Source organism: Dromiciops gliroides, chromosome 2 (assembly GCF_019393635.1).
Source record: "Dromiciops gliroides isolate mDroGli1 chromosome 2, mDroGli1.pri, whole genome shotgun sequence".
NCBI classification, from domain to species: Eukaryota; Metazoa; Chordata; class Mammalia; order Microbiotheria; family Microbiotheriidae; genus Dromiciops; species Dromiciops gliroides.
The window spans coordinates 273405154-273429105 of NC_057862.1; the positions used below are offsets into that span (position 1 = coordinate 273405154).

The following is a 23952-nucleotide window of genomic DNA, read 5'->3' on the forward strand; positions in this document are numbered from 1 at the left end:
TTTGTATTTTAAACTAGAAACAAAAGCTACAGAAACTTCTTGGACCAGAGAGTTGCATGGTCAGACCTGTACTTTTAGGAGCACTTCTTTGGCAATTGTGTGAAGGATGGACATGGGATGGGAAAGTCATGAATCAGGAAGTCTAATAAGAAGGCTACTATAAGAGAGTGCCTCAAAAGAGATGAAGGCTTGAACTAGGGTGGTGGCCATGTAACTAGAGAGAAGGGAAGAGATGTGAGAAATGTTGAGACAAAACTTGGTAACTGGTTGGATATGTCAAGTGAGGGCAAATTAAGAGTCAAAAATGACTCCAAGGATGCAAATTTGGAACCTGCAGGATCAGTGTTAAAAGGCATAGAGGTCAAGAAGTAAGAGGACTTAAAAAACAATTAGAGATCACTGGTAACCTAGAGGAGAGCAGTTTAAGTTGATGGTGGGGTCTGAAGTTGAAAAATAAATAGAAAATAAGGGAGTATAGACTCTTCATTCTAGGATTTTAACTTTAAAAGAAAGGAAATATGAGGATAATTTGAAGGGATGACAAGGTCAAGTAAAAGTTTTTTTAATGATGGGAGAGATCTGTACGTGTTTGTAGGTAGTAGGTTAATGGCCACTAAATTTTAAATTGTAGGGTAGAAAACATGGTCAAGGGCACAAATAAGAAGGTTGGTTGTGGTAAGAAGAAAAGTTACTTCTCAGATACTGGAGCAAAAGAGGATAAAGCTGGAGATTCTGTTGAGAGAGCCTTGAGGTAGAAAGTTAAAACAGAGAGAGGTCATAACAAATGGCATCTTTGGTTTAAGGCCCATCCTGTTGTGAAGAAGGGGCAGCTAGGTGACGCAGTGGACAGAGCACTGGACTTAGAATCCGGAAGACTCATTTTCATGAGTTCAAATCCAGCCTCAGACACTTACTAGCTGTGTGATACTGGGCAAGTCACTTAACCCTATTTGCCTCAGTTTTCTCATCTGTAAAACAAGCTGAAGAAAGAAATGGCAAGCCACTTGAGTATCTTTGCCAGGAAATGACCCAAATGAGGTCACAAAGAGTCAGATGTGACTGAAAAATTACTCAAAACAATCTATGAAGATTTGATTTTGGTGATGCAGCGAGGTACACACTCCCAGATACCAGTAATGATAATTTTGCAAAAAAGGAGGTGTCTAGATCAATCATTACCAAGATATTGTGAACTGAGTAGGAACTTTTTTTTTCTTTTTTTTAATTTGCAGGGCAATGAGGGTTAAGTGACTGGCCCAGGGTCACACAGCTAGTAAGTGTCAAGTATCTGGGGCCAGATTTGAACTCAGGTCCTCCTGAATCCAGGGCTAGTGCTTTATCCACTGCACTACCTAGATGCCCCCTGAGTAGGAACTTTTACAGAGGAAGATCCTCTTGTAAATGTAAATGTTCTATAGTCAAAGACTACCTGTATATATTCGCTACACCAAGGTCACTAAAAAAAAAAAAAGGCAATAGGGTATAGCAGAAAGGAAGACCTGCGTTCAAATTGTACCTCTGACACTACCTTTGTGATGCTAGTAAGGTCACTTAACATACTTAGACCTCAGTTTCCTCACTTGTAAAATGATAGGATTAAACTAAGTAACCTCTAAACTCCTCTTAGCTCTAGAACTATAATCTATGATGTTTTTGGTTGAGTGAGTAGGAATCTTGACATTCCAGTTAGTGAAAATTAACACATCTATACATGTTACTGTTTTTTTAAAATTGGAATGTAATAAAATATATGTAAGAGTAAAATAACACACTTAAATTTTGATAATTATGGGTAACTTTGGGATAATTATGAAAGTCAATCATCATCATCATACTGTAGAGAAGTGCTAGTTAAAAGTTCTAGTTGACAATTCTAGATAAATCAGTTTTTACTGTATATGTGTATATACATATTACCTTCCCATAACACAAAAATTTACTCCTATTAAATATAAGCAAATTAACAATTGTAATAATTTATTTATACAGTGCTTTAAGGTTTAAGGTTTGCAAAATGCTTGCATTAAAAATAACCCAATGACTTATATAGGGCAAAAGTCATTTTTATTTATTTTATTTATTGGTCACACCAGATCATTTTACAGGTAGATTTGAACTCAGATCTCCTAACTCCAATTCCAACATTGTTCCATTACACTACTCTACTTAATAATATTTATATAACATAAAGCATCCAAAATGGTTAGCATTGTAAGGGTCTAAAATTCTAGCCGTCTACTGTCTAAAATATCTAATGAATAAATAAACTGGAAGCTTTAGCAAGAGTATTTAAGTATTTATTAAAGACCATTAGGATCTAATGATCAGAGAGAAAGGTAAAAATCTATTTCTTTTTTTTGTTTGGTTGGGTTTTTTTGTCTTTTGGGGCAGGGCAATGAGGGTCAAGTGACTTGCCCAGGGTCACACAGCTAGTAAGTGTCAAGTGTCAGAGGTCAAATTTGAACTCAAGTCCTCCTGAATCCAGGGCCGGTGCTTTATCCACTGCGCCACCTAGCTGCCCCCTAAAAATCTATTTCTAAGAGACCCTATCATCTGACCTGCCATGGCAAGGTCAGGAACAAAAAAGGACCCAACACCTCTGAAACTGGGAACATCCCATCCACACGCACACATAGCTCCAAGCTAATTGGCTGGTAGCTTTGATAGATAGCACCCACGAGCAAACATCACTTCCTGACACCAAGGAAAAGCCACATGGCTTGCCCTCAGATGCCTTCTCCTCATGGCGGAGCTTTCCTACAGTAACTCTCTAGCAGGTGGCGTCACTCCAATCGTTACAGCATTATGATCAGGAAGCATATAAAAAAGATCAATAAAAATATACTCCAAGAAGTAGATTGTTTTTACTTCCTCGATCTTTTTGTTGTTGTTGTGTACTTTCAAGGAAATTTCTTTCAAGGATGGTTGGACCAGTTCACAGTTCTGCCAGTAGTGTCTTAGCATCTTATGCCTGTTTTCTTATAGTTCCTCCAAGATGAAACAATTTCAACTTCTGTAATCTTTGTCCATTTTCTGGACATAAGGTGAAATCTTAAAATTGTTTTCACTTGCATTTTTCTCATTAGCAATTTAGAATAATCTTTCATATATCCTTTATAAAAGAGTCCAATTCTTTTGAGAACTGTTTTTTCATATCTTTTAATTACTTATCCACTGAGAAATATATCTTGGCCTTACATATCTGTAGATTATTAATATAATTTAATACTGTTTAGAACATGTGAATATGCAAAGGATCTCTGATTTCATCAGGATAACAAACTCCCAGTATGGGAACTCCCTAGCCCAAAGCACATCTCTAGTAGGAATTGCTCAAGGCACATAAGTTAAATGACTTGTCCAAGGTCACTCTGCTCTCACATTGTGAGCATTGAGATTTGAACCCAGATTTTCCATGTCGGAAGTCCAGCTATTTGCTACACCTCACTGCACTGGGCAAATCACCCTGTCCTTTCTAGACCTCAGTTTCCTCACCTGTAAAATAAGGAGGTTGGATTACATGACCTCTCCAGAGTCTCTTCCAGGTATAAATCTAAGATTCTGTAACTCTATAGACTGTTTTGTGTTGTTTTTTTTTTTTGGTGAGACAATGGGGGTTAAGTGACTTGCCCAAGGTCACACAGCTAGTAAGTGTCAAGTGTCTGAGGCCGGATTTGAACTCAGGTACTCCTGAATCCAGGGCCAGTGCTTTATCCACTGCGCCACCTAGCTGCCCCCAACTCTATAGACTGTTAAGCACTGGTTTTTGTGATCTCACATAAAATGTTACTCTTTGGTGGGAGAGATCTGTACCTATTATTTATCAGTGTCCATTGTGTAAACTCCTTTGACTTATGAAGACTGGCAGTCTTGTCTATAACTCAGAGAACTTCCTGAGGCACTGAGATTAAATTATTTGTCCAGGGCCACACAGCTAGTATGTGTCAGAAGCAGGACTTGGATAAGGCTAGTTCTTTATCCACATGGCCTCTCAAAATAATATTATGGAAAAATAAATACTATAACATATCAACAAGTATTTGAAAAGTTCTCTTTAAAATTTAGGAAAAGAAAAATTTTACCCTTATTTCTGATTCTATCCGTAAACAATAAGGCTGATTCTGATACTGCTGAATTTCTCCAGTAATTTCGGCTACTTTCCTTCTTTTACTAAAGTTGATTAATTCCTTCCCTTGTTTTTTGAGGAAATCATTATTCCCTTCTTCAGTCTTCAGAATATTTGTTAAATATATTCCTGTGGAAAAAAGGGAAAATTTCATTCTCATTTTACCTTGTAGTCAATGTTATTAGGAGGTAAGGATAGAGTCTAAGACTAGATCTGTAATTTAAATGACAGAGAGAATTCCTTGGTGAGAAACCTCCTTTTACCAGTGTTAAGTTGGCACCTTCTCTGCACTTTGGAGTCTTAGAAGTTGCCCAGATTCCTAACAGGGAAACACGGCCCATATGTCAGAGGCAAAACTTTGACCCAGGTCTTCTTAGTTGACTCTTCAGCTGGCTCTCCACTTATGATGCCATGCCCCCTTGCATCAAATGTTAGTGATCACATATTTTTGCCTCAAAAGGGCACAAATATTACAAGATATATAATATATAAGGGTAATCAAGGATTAACTATGGGACTCTAAAAACAATGTTTTAAATCTTTAAATGTTTAAATGTGTTGGCAATTTAACAGGCAAATCCTAATTTATTTAGTGGTGAATATACCACTAAAAAGACTCTTATAAAAAAGATTTTTAAAATAAACAATTTTAGCTTTTTAAAAAAATTTTATTTGAATAAAAAGACAAGAACCTACAAACTCTACATTCTGGATTAAGAAACTTATTTTTTCTGCCCCATACCAATAATTTTGTAATAATTCACACAAAGCATTTGTCCCTGGAAGAAATGGTAAAAATCTAGTACATTCCACTCATTTTTACATATGATGAATCTGAGTCCAGGGAAGTTAAGTGACTTGCCCAAGACAGAGGTGGGATTCATTATTAGGGTGGCTCCCTTCAAATCCAGTGTTCTTTCCACTTGGTCACACTTCCAACTTATTCAATCCAACAAAATTTTATTAAGCACCTACTTTGATGGGTGCTGGGAGAAAGAGATTTGAGAGCTCAGAGTAGAGAAGGAAGACATGTAGGGATGTACTGGAGTCTGCTCAAATTGGTTTGTGAGAGATGATTTGTTAAATTTTCATAGTGTGATTTTACACCCTAGAAATTTGCAAACACTGCAAATCAGGTATTGCTTTGTTTTCTTGATTGTCTAGACTTAAGAAGGTGATTCAACAGACTGAATTTAAAAGTGTGTTGTACGTCCCTTTCTCCCCCAAGAGAGTTGGTTATTAAACATGTAGCAGTATACCATTGGGGATATGGCACATACACTAATAACTGCAACAAAAAACACCCATGATAAATGCTTGATAAGTACAAAAAAGTGAAATTCAAGAGGAAATACAGCCAGTGGGGTTGCTGGGAATCAGGTGAGGACTCCGGGGGAGGTGGTAGCATTAGGGTTAGGCTTAGAGGTAAGAAAACATGGGGCACATTAAACAATCCAGTTTAGCTTGAGCTTGTCATTAATACTAAACCCTGCTATAATAACATTAGGCCAGTTACCTAAGATACATTGCTCTTATAGAATTGTCACTGTAAATTATTTTGCTTGATGTTGTATTTTCACAAAACTAACAAATTTACCAGATCACAATTTATTTGGACTTTTCTCTCAAAACTGATACAATTCAGATATCAAAACCAATACGATTCAGATGTCAAGATAAATTATTCTTTATTTTCATGCACATACACAGTAGCAGTTTGTAGCTGTTCAAATATTAGTTTATGTAAATCCTTCATTAATAGTATTGAAGAAAAACACCTAACAAGAAATGCAAGGCCATTCAAAGATTTTTTTTCAAAGTCTAGTAGACACAAAATGGCAATATGTTGAAAGAAAAAAACATATAAATATACATGGACACTATTATAAAATGAGTATCTGGTAACTTACCAAAAAAAGGCACACAAGGTGGGTTGATTGATTTAAGTTTTGCTAGGTATTTTTTAAAGTGATCTTGGCTTAATTCTACAGCTTCATCTAAAATCTTCCGTTTTCTTTCCTGTAATGCCTTAAAACAAATATAAATTCTGTTAAAGATACAGGTTGCCATTCTTTTTTAATCTTGTAGCTATAAATGGATCATATTTGATTAAATTCATGTTAATGCTACGTATATTTTTAAAACTACTTGTATACCTCTTTTTATGAAAAACCCAATGACCATACCAAGAAAGGCTTTTTCACTTATCAAAACAATTCCATTAATACCTTTTAAATGATCTGTAAGAATTTGATTTACACAACTTTTCAGCAACACATACCACATAAAATAAGGAATACCTTTATTTGCTCATGAAACAAGGTGCGTGCGCACACACACACTTTTCTCTTTTCCCCCAATAATAAATTAAAAGATGAAACCTAAATATTGCATTGTTTTTGAAGCTCTTCCATCTTTCATGTTTGATTTTATGTTGTCACCTTGCTCCTAAGTATTACATATGTTCAACTTTTTCTGAAACTAAAGTTCTGAGATAAGTGAGCCAACTTAAAGGTCTCAAAAATCAATCAGTTCTAGTCAGCGGATCAAGTACTTTCCCCAAGTATTCCCTGTACTGGGGCAAATTTCTGGTTTTTTGAACCCATCCTTTAAAATAAATTTTTAAAAGTAAATTTCAAAAGGGTCCTGGACTAAAATTTTTTATAGTCAATGTTTTCATAGTCCAGAAAACAGCAGTACAAGTTTCTTACATTATTCCTTCTTCAACCATATTTTTGAGCAAAATAAAAAATTAGTATATCTATGATCAATAATATTCTTTGGGGGCAGCTAAGTGGCACAGTGGATAGAGCACCAGCCCTGGAGTCAGGAGTACCTGAGTTCGAATCCGGTCTCAGACACTTAACACTCACTAGCTGTGTGACCCTGGGCAAGTCACTTAACCCCAATTGCCTCACAAAAAAAAAATAAATAATAATAACAATAATAATAATATTTTTTAGTCATTCAAGATGGTCACATGTGGCACAGCAACACAGCTCATTCACTTGTTATACCTTTATACTAAGGCACACTAGAAAAAACACCATACATCCTATAAACTATATACCACTAACCTTAAAATGGTCTAGTATCAATTTTCTATATTTGTCGGCAATCATTTCTATCATATTAAAGAAACTTTATAAAAATGTGATTGCATATTTTATATATATGATGCATTATATAATATATAACTGGATCTGTGACTTCATAGGTATAGGAAACTCTTAGATGAGGACAATCTGGTAACAAAACAGTTTGGCACTTTTTCTATAAACCATTTCTCACCTGGATTAACTACTTTGGGACTTCTGTGACTAATTGGATCATGTCTTGGAAGCTCATTATAGGAATAACCTCAGCATCCTTTAGGATCTCATAAGCCTGGGGACTATACCTTATCACTACCCTTTGCCTCTCTGATTAGAAGCTGGGGCCATGAACTCCAAACCCCCATTTAAGCATAAACCTTAGTTCAGGTATATCTTCATTTCTCACCCAGCCACACTATGTGATTTCTCTGACTGAATTCTTTCTCCTTTTGCTTTCCCTCTACTCCCATCTTTTTAGCTTCCTTTATTAGAATGTAAGTTTCTTGAGGGCAGGGTCAGCCAAGCACTTATCCCTACCACTTAACAAAGCACCTGGTGCATAATAGGTGCTTAATAAATGTTTATTGACTCAAGGGTTGCCTACAACACTGAGAGGTTAAGTGATTTGCTCAGGGTCACACAGCTTCTATGTATCAGAGGTGGAACTTGAATATAAGTATTCTTGGCTTAAGTCTGACTCCACCAATGCTATGCTGCCTCTTTACAATATTTATTTAATGCATTTATATAATATAAATATATACATATTTAGATTTAGATCTTTCTATATACACATTGTTTCTTCCTCCAAAAGAATGGAATATTTATGGTCTATGACTTACTTCAAATGTGTGATCCAGTCTGTACACAGACACAGAATTCACTGCACTGACTATTTCTAATACACCATTGAAATTGTTCAAGTCTTGAAAAACTTGTAGAATTTCTATAATCCTACTTAATACTGCCACTCTTTCTTCAAAGTTTTCTGCTTCTACTATGCACCTGGTCAAAAAGAGATACAAGGACATATTACTGAGAAAATGTGCATGGGTTTTAAGATTTTTTTTTTAAATTATTTAACTTCAATTTTGACATGAGAACTGTACCATACACGTAACTTACTTTTCAAACCACAGAGTCAGATTTGTAGTATGCCGAATCATTTTCAACAAATTTGGGGAATTTATTTCCTTATCTTCTTTAGTCCACACACTTCCCACAAGTTCAGAAGGCTGAACTGCCCTGTTGAGCCAAAGGTCAATGAAAAGGGAAAAAAGCTTAAGTTACTATTTATAATGAGTAGGGATAGTCAGTATTTGTAAATTCTAAACTGTGCATGAAAAAAAATAATACACACACAGAGCAGTTAACAGTATTATTGATCCCTCAGGCCTTTTGGTTACATAGGAATTATTCTCAGTGACCACATCTAGGATAGACAGAAGGAAGGTTCATAGGTTCTCTCTGGAGAAGCAAATAAAGAAGTTGGCAGAGCAGATTTCATTTCACATGCCCAAAGGCAACAAGAACAAGAATTTCAGTAGATATTTGGTTCTACACCGAATCAGCCACCAAGTCTTGGTCGGTTCTACCTTAACAATATACCATCCAGCCCCCCTTTTCTCCACTTACTATCCTATCCTGGTTTATACCCTCATCATCTCTTGTATGGACTATTGCAATAGGCTTCCCATTTTCAATCTCTCCTCTTGCTAATGCATTGTTATATAACTACCAAAATGATATTCCTAAGACACACATTGGACCATATCCCTCTCTTACTAAGATCTTTAATGGTTCCTTGCCACCTCTGAGATAAAATGACCCTTAAAGCTCTCCACAATATCACCTACCTACCTTTCTAGTCTGTCTTATCACTCCTCTCCATGTCCTCTTCATTCCAAGTCACAGTCTTTCTCCTCCCCTCCCTGCCCTTCCCATCCCCCACCCCAACCCATTCAGAGTAGGGTACATATATACTGATATTCCCTTTAACATTCTAACCTCCCAGTTCCTCAAGTTACCTGTTTTATATGACCTATTCCTCCACCCCACCATCTTGTTGTTCAATCTGTAAGGTTGCTATCTTCTGTATGGTGGCTAAAATTCTAGCTAAGCTATCTAAAAATCTATTGAGTGGTCACCATAAATTATAAGCTTTAGCAAGAGTTTAGATTTTTAAGTATTTACTAAGGAGCATAAGAATTTTGGTGAGGTATGGGGCAGCTAGGTGGCTCAGTGGATAAACCACTGGCCCTGCATTCAGGAGTACCTGAGTTCAAATTCAGCCTCAGACACTTGACACTTACTAGCTGTGTGACCCTGGGCAAGTCACTTAACCCCCATTGCCCCGCCAAAAAAAAAAAAAAAAAAGAATTTGGTGAGGAGAGAGAAAGAGACCAAGATTCCTCTTTATCTATCTCAGGGAGCCAGCATCTCAGCTCCACTCAAACTGAGGTCCTGGGTGAAAGAGAGAGCTCGCTGGCTCCTTCCTCCTCCCAGAAACCTCCTCTCCAACAGGAAAACAGGGTTGTTTACACACCCATGGCACCAAGCTAATTGGCTGGTAGCTCTGATTGACAAGTCCCACAGGTGGTTCTATAGATGTAACTTCCGGATGCTAAAGTCACATGGTCTCTAAATCATATGTTTTCTCCTCATGGCAGAGCTTCCCTACAGTATCTCTCCAGTAGGGGGTGCAATTCCAATTCTCACAAGTCCTTTTTCAGTTGTGTCCAACTCTTTGTGACCCCATTTGGGGTTTTCTTGACAAAGATACTGGAGTGGTTTGCCATTTCCCTCTCCAGCTCATTTTACAGATGTGGAAACTGAGGTCAACGAGGTTGCACAGCTAGTAAGTGTCTGAGGCTAGATTTGAATTTCGGAAAGATGAGTCTTCCTAACTCCAGATGTGGAACTCAATCCACTGTGCCACGTAGATTCCCCCACCCCACTACAGAGATGGTCATATTGTCATCTACCATCATCTACAAATGCTCTACTTTCATATTCAGGAATTCTGAAATTCCCTTATTTAATCACAATCAGTCATTCTACCTCTCCCTCTACCTTGCAACTCAAACACTGTTCTTCATCCTTTTCGTGATTCTTAGATCTACTTGTATAACCCTACAATCTCTCCAACCTCTAGTCTTGTTTTTCCAATTTCTTCTCAGGCATCTCAACTTGGATTCCAGTAGACATCTTAAACTCAACATTTCAAAAGCTGAAATCATCATCTTTCCCCCAAAACCCTTCCCTTTCTGAACTTCCCTGTTACTGTCAAGGGTCCCATCATCCTTTTAGTCACCAAGACTCAAACCTCTCTCTGTCCCCCATATTCAATCTGTTACTAAAACCTGTCAATTTTATTTTCATAACATCTCTTTCATATACCCTCTTCTCTAGTCTGACCCTGCCATCACCCTGGTACAGGCCCTCATTACCTCTTGCCTAGACTATTTCAAGAATCTATTAGTTGGTCTCCCTGCTTCAAGTCTCTCCCCAATCCCATCTACTCTCCTTTCAGCTGTCAAATTGATTTTCCTAAAGTGCAAGTCTAACCATGTCACTTCTCTATTCAATAAACTTCAATGCCTCTCTATCAACTCTGGGATCATCTATAAAGTCCTCTGTGTGGTATTCAAAACCCTTCATAACTAAGCTTTATAACCTGGATCTAGTGATGCTGGTTTCCTTGCTGTTCCTCACATAAAACATTCCATTTCCTAACTCCATGCATTTTTATTTATGGTCCCTTAATACTGAAATTCTCTTCCACCTCATTTCTGTGTCCTGGTTTCCCTGGATTCCTTTAAGTTCCAGTTAAAATCCCACCTTCTATGAAAAGGTTCCCAATTCTCTTTAATGTTACTGCCTTACCTCTGCTTATCCTCCTTCGGACATAGTTGTTTTTGTATCATATTCCTCACACTGTGAGATCCTTGAGAGCAGGGACAATTTTTTACCTTTATTTGAATTCTCAGAACTTAGTATATATGCTTAATATTATATAATAGACTGATAGTCACCTTGGCTTACTAGCTATTTCTCATACAAAACATTTTTTAACAAATTTTGCCTCCATAACTTTGCACAGGTTCCCCCAATCACCACTGTGCCATGTCTAGAATGTATTACTTTTTCATGTTTCATACATTCTAAAAGCCATTTTTTAAAATGACATGGTTACACTTTTTCCTTGCTACCTATCCATATACTAGTCAATTAATGTCCAAATCCTACCTTCTCCATGAAGTTTTCCTTGACTACTTTAACATGAACTGATGTCATTTTCTCCTATGGCATTTGTATCAAACAAGGTGCATTTATTTACGTAATTCATTGTATTATTTACTGTCCGAATTTGTCATGTTTTCACAAGACTACAAAACTACCAACTCTTCATCTTGGCATTTGAGGATCTCCACAATCTAGTGCCATCATGCTTTTCCAATTCAATTTTTTAAAATTGACATCTACCTAGTATACACAAGATACAAAGACAAAAATGAAACCACCAGGGGCAGCTAGGTGGTGCAGTGGATAAAGCACTGGCCCTGGATTCAGAAGGACCTGAGTTCAAATCCGGCCTCAGACACTTGACACATACTAGCTGTGTGACCCTGGGAAAGTCACTTAATCCTCATTGCCCTGCCAAAAGAAAAAAAAAAAAAGAAACCACCTTGCCTTCAATCAGTTTATGTCCAGCTTAGCAGATGCAATGTGTTCATACAAAAACTATGAGACCAAACTAGCTGGAAAACCAGGGAAGATGTGGTACCTAAAGTGAGTCTTATGAGTTTTTGAAAAGGCAAGGATTCTAAGATGTAGAGAAGGAAGAGTACACTTTGGGAATAGGGGATGGCCTGGGGGGAATGAATAGCTGGAGAAGATGCTTTATCAAATTCCAGTTTGACAGAAACATAAAGCTCATGAAGAAGATCATGAGATAAATCTGGAAAGGCAGGTAACAGTCAGATTGTGGGGGGCCACATATGCCAAGCTAAGGAATCTGTATTTAATCTAAGTGATGGGAAGCCATTGAAAGTTTTTTGAATAGGGGAGTGTCGTGGTCAGATCTGTGCCTTGGGAAGAATGCCTTAGCAATTTTGAAGAAGATGCAATGGAGAATGAAGAAACTGGAAACAGGAACACCAATTAGCAAGGTGTCACAACTATACAGGGTAGAGATGACAACAAGCAGAATTAGAACATAATACCTTTTTCACTTTTGTTTTAATATCTATCTAGTTCTTAGCACAATGTCTGGCACAATAGTATGCTCTTAAATGCTTACTGATTAAGTGAATTAGAGTATAGCTCTGTGTGTGTGTGTGTGTGTGTGTGTGTGTCTCTGTGTGTGTGTGAAGAGGTTAAGATCCAAAAGCACTGAATACCAGAATTCAGACATTCTATCTTGTTCTGCTCTATACTTTTAATTCACTTTTTTTCTCACCACAAGGGGAAAATTATACCAAATCATCTTTTTAATAAATAAAATAGCAGTATTAACAATATTTTCATAGCACTAACAAAAAGAAAGTGAAAGCAGTTTGGTACAGCAAATAGCTGGCCTTGTTCAAGTCCTACCTCTGACCCTAGAGAAAGAGGGAGGGAAAGAGAGGGGAAATCAGTGAGAACTCGCTCAGATGGACCTGAAGCAAGCCAGTGATCTTAACAGTGTCACAGTAAGGGAGTGTCAGTCAGCTCTAATAACCAAACATCTGAAGCAAGATCTCAGCTTTGACCTGGCAGAACAGAAGTGGAGACAGAGCAAGTGTAGAAAGGTTCCTGAAGGGAGATGGAATACAATCATGTATATCTGGAGTGACAGTAGGAGATAGGATCAACTCAGTCCCTGGACACCAGCTCCAAGATCAAATCAGGAATGAACTAGGAACTTGGGAAGGAAAAAAAAGACCAAAAGGGTAATCAATAGCTTACAACAGAAGGTGAAAACCTTACTCAAATAGTGTACTTCATGAAAAATTGGAAAGGAGCAAACAGAACTCAATTACTCCATAAGATAGTGAGAAATATTAGAATGAAGTAAAAAGATCGAAAAGATAGAAGAAAATGTTAAAATGTAAATACAGAAGAAAATATAAGACATCTAATTTTGCCCAACTATATGCCAACAAAGCCAACTATATCAAATAAATAAATATTTACAAATATTCTACTCAGGTCTAGTTAGGTTTGAAAGGGTTGGGTTTTTTTTTGGCGGGGGGGGGGCAAGGAGGAAGGTATGAGGTAGGGCAGGTAACAGAAGAAAGGGTGACTTACACATGAGTAGCTCTCTAATACTCAGTTCGTGGAAGGAAGAGTTCAAAGTTCTTTTTACTTGCTAAGCTTTTTATCTCTCTCATCACCTAGAATGTTCTGAAAATAATAGGAGCTTGACATATATTAGTGAAATGAATAAAACTAAATTGCTACTTTACTGAGGGAGACTAAGTGTCAGCTTTGTTTTCTCTCTAGATCATGCCATCTGGTAATATGATTTCATTTTAATAAAAATCTCTGGTGACAATATAATTCTGAAAGTCTACATGGTATACCATATGAAATTTTACTTGTAGTAGTCAAATTCTATAGTTTAAAGATTCAGAGCACAGCTGTTACTTACAAACTACATGACCATGGGATCAAGTCATCCTTCTTGAGCCTCAGTTTACAGCCTAATATGTAAATGCAGACAATACTTAATCTGCCTTTAAAGTTTTGTTTTTAGAGGAAAGAACTCCATTAACCTTAAAGTGAGATATAAATGTGAGTTACCACTCTAATTTAAATAGCTTATATAAATAGCTTATATTTGTAGAACAGAAAAAAAGACCCCTGAAAACTGAGTAATAGATCATTTTAAATTCTATCTGTGGCAGTATTGATTTACCTGTAGAGGTCAGATTCCAGAAGTGTTAGTTGGCGTGCAATTTCTATTGGATGTAGGGTCATGAGATCAAATGTTTCATACTGTCCTGGTCTGCTAATATGCCACTCAATTGGTGGTGGTGGACTTTCAAAAGTAATATTATGGCTAATTCCATTTGCCTGAGTTTGTTTTTTCCTCTTGATGATTTTAACAATTGACTCTACCCACTTCTTCATGGTTTTTCCTGAAAAATAAAAAAGATCTGTAGGAAGACCTCAAATGCAAGTATTGATCAAATAATTTTTTGTCAAAACATTTACTTTATGCTATTTTACAAGCTACTTAGGTGACAGAATATACAGAATTCTAGATGATAGCATGTACAAAAATGTAAAAGTCTAGGGTTAGATTTTATATTAATTTGTTTTCATGAAAGCAAAAAAGATAAACTACCAAAATGGCATGTTTTAAAAGTGGAACAGACACTTCAAAATGACTACTTTAGGGGCAGCTAGGTGGCGCAGTGGATAGAGCACCGGCCCTGGATTCAGGAGTACCTGAGTTCAAATCCAGCCTCAGACACTTGACACTTACTAGCTGTGTGACCCTGGGCAAGTCACTTAACCCCAATTGCCTCACTAAAAAAAAACAAAAAAAACAAAAATGACTACTTTAAACCAAACTCTTTTAGGAACAAAGGACAGGAATATGAAACCAAACTTAGATCTGGTGTGTTTAATCGATGCCTAATTATCGTCTTTGGGCAAAACTTAATGACTCTCCCTCAGTGAAGCAAAGAAATTGTCCATTTGTCTAAATTTGTATTCTTTAATGTCAAGGAGTAAACCCCCTTGCTATTTCCCTCTCTTCTTTTTTTTTTTTTTAAAGTGAGGCAATTGGGGTTAAGTGACTTGCCCAGGGTCACACAGCTAGTAAGTGTTAAGTGTCTAAGGCCGGATTTGAACTCAGGTACTCCTGACTCCAGGGCCAGTGCTCTATTCACTGCGCCACCTAGCTGCCCCTCCCTCTCTTAATATGCATAGAAGTATGTTTTCTGCTTATCACAGAAAGAAGAAAAATATTATAGGTAAATTGCAAATCATCTAGTAACCTAGGGAATGAGTATTAACAGATATTTTCCACATATTTTCTTCAGGTTAAAATATGACAGCTGAAAGATAAAATGTAGGATTGTCTAGACAATGCCCCCAACTCCTTTAAATACAGAGTGACCACAAGAACTCAGAAACCCAAATGACAAGTTTAGAATAATTTTGAAATGACTCCAGGTGATTCTAAACATTAATCATCTACTTTAAAATTAGATGTTTGGGCAAAACAATAAAAAAGCATATCTTTTTTAGAAATCACACAGATTTTGAAAATAACCAACTCAAATTTAAGTTTCAATCAGACCTTGAGATAACATACCTTTTACACCTGAAATAAAGGATTCCAATTTTTCAAGTAGCTCCAGATCTCTCTCAAAATCATAAAAATGATGTTCTACCCAGTGCCGAAACACATTTAGTATCCTAATAAAATGGAAGGAAATAAATAACACATTTTAGTATAACCCAAGCACTCAGATATTATTTTTTATATTTCTCTAGTACCATGGTGACAGTCCTAAGTGCAAGGGTCAATACAACATAAAGGGGGAAAATAGCTATTCCCAATAAAATTAATAACATCTTAAAAATTTTGATAGTCAAGTCAAAAACATAAAAACAAAAACTTCTAAATACTTAATTTTTAAAAAAAACTTTAAAAATACTTAAATACTTAAGAAGTAAATTTAACTTATAGTAATCTGGTGAAAACTCTGGATGTGGGTTCAGAAGAATTAGACTTTAATCTATTTCTCAACAGACCTTGGGTAAATAAAAAACTAAAACTCTTCAAACTTCAATTTCCTTATTAGTGGTTAAATGGGGATTTTAAAATACTTTCACTAATAGCAATGAATTGGAAACAAAGTAGATGTCCATCAATTGAGGAATGGCTAAACAAACTATGGTGCATGAATGTAATAGAATATTACTCTGCTGTAAGAAATGACGTATCTAATAAAGACAGAGAAACACAGAAAAATCTACATGAATTGATAAAGTAAGCAAGCAGAGGCTGACCAGAGCACACTTTGTCACCTGAAACTTCATTGTATCCGACAATATATTCGTGCATAAAGCAAAAATAAAGACAGCAACTACACCTACATCTGAGATAAGAGGGGACAAGTTTTATGCTATATGGAGAAGGAAAACTGGGCAAAGCATAAGAACTATAATACTGGGCTCAAACCTAAGTTGTACTGGTTGGACATATTCTTTGCGAAACCGTTTCAGATCTGCACTGATTGGTTGCTCTCCTTTCTCCACTGCCAATTTATCTGCTTCAGTAGGTTCTGGCTCTGGGATTTCAAACCTAGGAACAGAGCAAAATTAAAGAAAAATGCTTAGTTATTTATGTAGGTAAGAATTACAATGGATGGGAAAAAGTCAGGTAAATACTCTAATTTGCCACTTATAGCATGTTTATTCCCCCCCTCCATCCAAGACAAAATTAACTTCAAAAAAAAAATCAAAGAAATATAAAGAAATATCAAACAATTCAGAGTAAGCTGTAAGATGATTATTTGATTAATTCAACATTCTGGCCACAAGGGTCCTTTCTCCCTTAAGAAGATATATTTGTGATCTTCAGTGAAAATTACTGGAGCATGTTTGTACATGGATTTTAAAATGTACCTGTACTCCAAAGACTGGGCTAGAAAGAAAAATCTAGGCAACTTAGATATGCCTTTTCCTCCATTCACTTCCATCTGGTAAAAATAATAAAAATATAACAAAAATAATAAAATAACTACTGGTGGTTATATTGCACTTTAAGGTTTACAGGGGTTCTCACATTATACTTTACTGAGAAATTCGAAGCCATTAACCATGAGCTCTCTCTTCTCTCTTATTCTGAACCTTAAAACTGCTTAATATTATCCCCATTTTTTTACTTTAGTCTGATAAAGAAGTGGTTTTTTTCCCAAAGGCCAATTCTTCTACTTGTATCCTTGATCCTATTTCTTCTCCCATCTCCACTGTCAGACTGTCCTCAAAATCATTCCCTGCCAAGTCCAGATCTCTTCTGTTCCCGACTTGACCCTACTATCTCTGTTTCCTGAATCTCTCTTCCCTTTGATCAACTCCTTAAAAAGATGTCTATACTCCTCTACTCTCATTCACTTATTTACCCCTTAAACTGGCTTCCAACCTCATCACATAACTAAACTGAAAATGCTCTCTTGAAAGTTACCACTGCTCTTATTTTCCATGTCTGATGGTCTTTTCCCAATCCTCATCCTTTTTGACCTCTCCGTGGAATTTGACAATTTTAACCATCATCTTCTCCTAAATACTCTCCTCTCTGGTTTCTGTGATATTGTTCTCATGGTCTTCTTTTAACCTGTCTTAAGTCAATCTCTTTAAAGTCACCATTCTTGTATTATTCTTATTATTCACAATAAGTCCCCAAAAGCCTGCTCTGAGCCCTCTTTTTTTTTATCTAATTTCATCAGTTCCCATAGGTTCAATTATCATATCTACACAGATGACACAGATATATATATATTCAGCCTCAGTGTCTCAAGCTCCAATACTACATCAACAAATAACTATTGGACATGTTAAATGCTATCCCTAAAGTTTCTCAAACATACTATGTCCCATACAGAATTTATTATATTTTTCAAAAAAACTCACCTCTTCCAAACTTCTAAGGATACTACCATTTTGCAGTCAATCAGATGTGCAACTTTGGGATTTATTCTTAATTCTTCACTCTATCCCACTCAATATATCCAATCAGTTGTCAAATTTTGTTACTTCTACTTTTTGTATCCATTCCCTTTTCTCCACTTACATGACCATCATCATGAACCAGGCCCTCACCATACCTCTCCTGTACTACTGCAATAGTCTCTTAATTGGTCTCCTTACTCAAGTCTGTCCCCATACCAATCTATCCTCCACATACCTGCCAAATTAATATTCGTAAAGAAAAAGTCTTATTATGTCACTCCCCTGGTTCAATACACTCTAATGGTGCTTAATAAATGCTTAATGACTAAATTACCCTGGACAAGGACACTTAAACCCTATGTCTGTTTCCATTGTTTTGGTGGTTCTTTTCATTTACATTATTGGAATCATTGTATATGTTGTTTTCTTAGCTCTGCTTACTTCATTTTGCATCAATTCATCTAAGGTTTTTTCCTGTCCCTCTATATTTATCATTTTCATCATTTCTTATATCCCGGTAATATCATATTTATGTGCCACAATTTGCTTATCATCTACTTTGATTCTAGGTCTTATCTACCACAAAAATGGCTGCTATAATATTTTGGTGTTCATGAAGCCTTTCATTGTCAGTGACCTCTTCAAGGTATATGCCTACCATTAGAATGTCGAGGTCAAAGGGTATGGGCATTTTAGTCACACTATTTGTATAATTCTAAATTGCTTTCCAAAGTGTTTGCATCCATGCACAGCTCTATCAACAATTCAATAATGTCTGTCTTTCTATGTTCCTTCCAGTATTAACTATTATTAATTTTTGGTCATTTTTGACAATTTATTGAATGTGATATTAAATCTTAGGGTTGATATGATTTGCATTTTTCTTATTATTAGTAATTTAGAGTATTCTTTTGTATGGTTCTTAATGGTTTACAATTCTTTTGAAAACTGTTCATGTCCTTTGAATGTTTATCTATTGAAAAATTGTTTTATGTTTTTAAAAGGGTTGGAGATTATAAATTTTGACAAGTTCTAATCTTTAAAATGAATTGTTTATTATTTAACTGTTTATTTAATATTAATTAGTATGAACACTAAAATACTATAAAACTTGGGAATTAAGTGAGAGAATCTGTGAAGTTTCTTTTAATTCTAAATCTTAGGAAATATGGATTTGAAAATCTACATAAAGGGAATTAACTTTTTCAGTGGTTGTTGTAAATGAATATTTACAATGTATTCTTACCGTTCAATCAATAACTTCAACAATTCCTGTGGTTTACAAAATGAACGATAGGTTGTAAGAAAAGTACGCACAAAATTGGGATCTGTAAAGGTAAAATGAATAATGATTATTTATAAATTTTCTTCAGTCTAATTAAATTAAAAGTAGCATACAGTGATGCTCTAGGGAAACCTAGAGGAAGCTAGGTTACACAGTGAATAAAGTGCTGGACTTAAGAGTCAGGAAGACCTGCGTTCAAATACAGACTCTGACACTTACTGGTTGTGTGACCCTGGGCAAGTCACTTATTCTGCTTCCCTCAATTTCCTGTACTGTAAAAATGGGGATAATGGTATCTATCTCATAGGGTTATTGTGAACATCAAATGAGATAATATTTGTACAGCACTTAGCACAGTGCCTGGCACATAGCGGATACCATATAAATGCCTATTTCCTTCCCCTTCCCTTCCTTCCTCTCCCACTAGTCCACCACCAACTTAAAATATATATATATATATATCTTTAATTCTCTTAAAACAAAGGTAGTGCAACTTCAGACAGACTTAGAAGAGAGCAAAGACCATACATACTTTTTATTTTTTAATTATTTGAAGAATTGAGTTTGTTAATGTTTATTCTTTTTGTTGTTGTTCATGTTTATTCTATAAGAACTCGTATGATTTTACTCCATATTCCAAATATTAGGTTGTCTTTGTTGATTATTATGAAAAAAAAATTTAACCACCTTCCCACAATAGCCCCATTTACATCTTCAACCCTTCCTTCAGTCAGGTATAGAGTTTTTTTTGTTGTTGTTGTGTTTTTTTTTTTTTGCGGGGCAATGAGGGTTGTGTCAGGTATAGAATTTTAAAGCCAGTTTGTTCACTGATATGATAGTCTTCTTTTTCATACTATGTAGGGGCCATGAGAAAAAGCAATAAATTACATTAAACATAGTCAAACCTCATTATCATGAAACCCAAGAGAATGGGGGAAAAGTGGATCTGAAATCCATTCCATAATGGTTGGAATATAGGTGGCACTTTTCTCTTTTCATTTAACTTACAGAAAACCTAAGAGCAGCCTATGGTTCCTGAGCTAAGCCTCAAGGGTACATTAGGCATTATAAGAAGAAGAAATGAGAAGAGAATGCTTTTTTTTTTTTTAAGTGAGGCAATTGGGGATAAGTGACTTGCCCAGGGTCACACAGCTAGTAAGTGTTAAGTGTCTGAGGCCAGATTTGAACTCAGGTACTCCTGACTCCAGGGCCAGTGCTCTATCCACTGCGCCACCTAGCTGCCCTGAGAATGCATTTTAAACATGAGGGACAACATGAACAGAGATTCAGAGGTGAGAGATATAATGGAATGTGTGAAGAATAGTAATAAGATGATTTTGGCTGGACCTTTTGGTGAGGAAGAAAAGCGATACAACAATTGTTTATTATTCACCTACTATGTGTGCCAGGTACCATGCTAAGTGCTAGGGATACAAATATAATGAATGAAACTATTAGTATGACTAGGAAGGTGGGATGGAGCTAGGTTGTGAAAAAAGATAAGCTGGAGGGGCAGATAGGTGGCACAGTGGATAGAGCACTGGCCCTGGATTCAGGAGGACCTGAGTTCAAATCCGGCCTCAGATACCCTGGACAAGTCGCTTAACCCCAACTGCCCCACCAAAAAAAAAAATAATAATAAATTTAATAAGACAAGCTGGTCAGGTAGGAAGGACAAGATATAGTTGAGGGAATGTACATGGGCTGATATCCAAGCCATGTCAAGAGCTTTAGAAGAAGACTTCCTCCCAACCCACCCCCAACATACTAATGGACCCCTCATGAAGGATTTATAGGAAGATATGGCCAAGACTGGCACCAACAAAAAAGGATTCATCATAACAGTCAAGTCTTTGATATAAATGTAAAAACACTAAATAAATTTATTTGTAATGAGATAATTTGGTGGTTTCAGTATATATAATTTTTTCCTTTTATTTTAAGAGGGAAGGGAAATCTATATTTAGAGGTGGTCTACATTTGAACTGATGTTTTAGGATCCTAATGAGGACAAATACAAGACTGACAGTCAAAACTTGGGGCTATCTCAATCTGAAATATATGAGTAAGTGTTATTTGAAAAGTTTTAAGAATTACTAAAGCTTGTACCATAACTGTGTTATTGTAAAGTGAAATTCTTTTCAAATATAGGTTCTGCTATATGATCTATGATGTCTCTTTCAACTTCAAATTGTATAAATCATTGCTTAAGGCTTTTAGTAAAACCACCAAAGCAAGTATATATGCTTTTATTTAAAAATTATCAAAATTCCCAGCAAAATCATCTTCAGTGTACAGTATGTATGTTCCTGTCATTCATGTAATCATCTTTAAGATGATAATTACTTTCTATATAAATGAATATTAATCTCAATTTAGTTTTTCTATTTAAAATTTAGTACTTGAGCCTACTGTCTACTAATATTTACCTAGCATAAATATACTAACAAAAGTCATGGTAACATTCTATAGATATAATGTGCTACAAAGAAGAGAAAATATAATGAAGGAGAGCAAGCCCTTGAGAGTCAGGAAGAGCAGGTATGACAGGATCACTATTAGGATTCCACCACTCCCCCATCACATGAGTTAAACTAGTTCTTTTCTAAAAGGCAAGAAAGCTGTCCCCAAGACCTGACTACACCAGAGGAGGTAAGGTTTAAGCTGCCTTGCTGTTTGACACAGCTTCCTTCCTAGTGGTCATGTTGATAAAGCTTCTTGGTAATGGAGGGACACATAAAGGCCTGTCAATGAGGAGGTAGGGCCCTTAGAAGATGTCCCAAGGCCACCAGAGTAACCACACCCTTCCCTTCCAGGAGATGAGCTAAGTGCCATATCCTTGTGGAACATACATTCCACGCTATGGTCAAGTAACCATCTTTTTGTTGACTGTTGGTTACCAGTTGGCATCAGGCCCAGCCCCCAAAGCCTCAGACATCTGCTAGATGTGTGACCCTGGGCCTAAGCTTCCCCATCTGTAAAATAAGGGGACTAGATTCTATTTCTAAGGTTCCTTATAGCTTTAAATTTATGAACATTTATTATCTAAAAATATAGTAGCATTTAAAATATATTATATAATAATATATATTATATATTACATCCATTATATAATAATCGCTATCTTTTAGGTTTGCAAAGCACAGTATACTTTATCTTATTTGATCCTTATAATAATCCTGTAAGGTAGGGGCTATTATTATCCCCATTTTACAGATAAGGAAACTAAAGCTGTGACTTGCCCAGGGTCACACAACTAACATGTATCCAAGGTGGGATTTGAACTCAGGTCTTCCTGGCTTCAAGTGCAGCATTCTTCCCTAGTACTTTACTTCACTGAGGTTCTTTCTCTGTGAGTGTCCCGTGTGTAAGATCCTGCTTTTACTGAAGTAACTGTGTATATTATGTCACAGACCTATGCTGGTAGACTCTTCAGTTTCTCTGACAATATTTAGGTCTAGAAATTTACACATGCTAAATTTAGAGGTGATACAACATGCCTTAATGGATGGCCTCTAGTCCAAGCTTGCCTTAAAGACTTAAAAGAGTTTTAAGGTTAACATTTTTCTTGTAGAAAAATTTGACTTTTTGTATCTTTCTTGCATTGCTCCCAAAACGGCTATCATGTCAGACCTAAGTGTTCTCCTCTAGGCTAAACACGCTGAATTCCTTCAACAAGCTACATATCTAGACCTGGTTCCTTTCCTGTGCTCTAGTCCCTGGTCATCAACTATGAATTGATGATTAATTTATGAAATGGAACAGGCATACCTGCTTCTTCGGATACTCACCAGGAAAGACCATGATGGCAGTAGGAAACAGGGATGTAATCACACTCTAATAAAGCACAAAGCATGTAGGGCAAATTGCTAGTAAGTATAGAGGCAAGTGGCAAAAAGAAAAAGAAAGGCACATGGCATGGGGAGAGGGGATGTGGTAATGAAGGAAGACTGGCAGTGTGGGGAACAGGATGGGGAAGGGAAGATGCACAGAGTATCACTCACATAACCATGTATTACAGTTAGGAGAACTCAGAAGCATGGACCCAATGGAGACAGAAAAGTAAGTACTCCAGACTGGGGGTGAGGGAGGGGAGGAATAGGTCTCATTTTTATAAGGTTTTGGGGGGAACAGATTAACTTTTATCTGCACCACCTTGGGATTTGTTCATTAACATATCCAAATTATCTCAAAAGTTGTTGGAAAAACAAAGTTGTCAGTAACATCCGGTGTTCTGCTGGTCTTACTTGTCTGAGATTTACAAATCATAGGACCAAAACACCCTGACAGCAAAGCTTCCCCTGATTTAGCATATATTACCAAGAGTTGATTTTTTGTTAACATATGATGCAACTGATAAATTATGCTCCTCTGATCTTTGGGACAGTTTGTAAGTAACTTCTAGGTGCCCTTCTGCAAACTTATTTCCTGTTAGTGCTACTGTATACTTACTCTTATAAACTTACTTAATATACTGACTAGAAAGGGAGGGAGGGTAGTCAGGGAGATCAGACCAAGAGACAATTTTAACACAAAGTGCCTCTGGGACATTTCAAAATGGATGTCCCATTGGCATCTGAAATTCAGTGTGTCCAAAAGAGAACACATTATCCTTCATCCCAAGTCTTTCCATATTTCTATAGAGAGTACTACTACAAAGGTTCAAAAACTTGGGAGTGGTTCTCACTCATCCCCACTCTACACATCAAGTGATCTGCCAAGTTTTATAGATTTTTGCCTCCATAGCATTTCTGATGAGTATCCTCTCCAAT

General features: G+C 36.4%; 1 protein-coding gene across 1 annotated transcript in view; it reads right to left on the bottom strand.

The window, feature by feature from the left end:
- The window catches only part of SOS2 (SOS Ras/Rho guanine nucleotide exchange factor 2), a 110706-nt gene that overhangs the window by 21251 nt on the left and 65503 nt on the right, over positions 1–23952 (bottom strand). Inside the window, exons 11-18 of the mRNA XM_043984661.1 lie at positions 19142–19223; positions 16406–16528; positions 15533–15636; positions 14123–14345; positions 8347–8466; positions 8064–8226; positions 6037–6154; positions 4083–4255 (exon numbers count right to left, since the gene is read on the bottom strand). Coding sequence (XP_043840596.1) covers positions 4083–4255; positions 6037–6154; positions 8064–8226; positions 8347–8466; positions 14123–14345; positions 15533–15636; positions 16406–16528; positions 19142–19223 — 1106 coding nt within the window. The remainder of the gene's footprint in view (positions 1–4082; positions 4256–6036; positions 6155–8063; positions 8227–8346; positions 8467–14122; positions 14346–15532; positions 15637–16405; positions 16529–19141; positions 19224–23952) is intronic.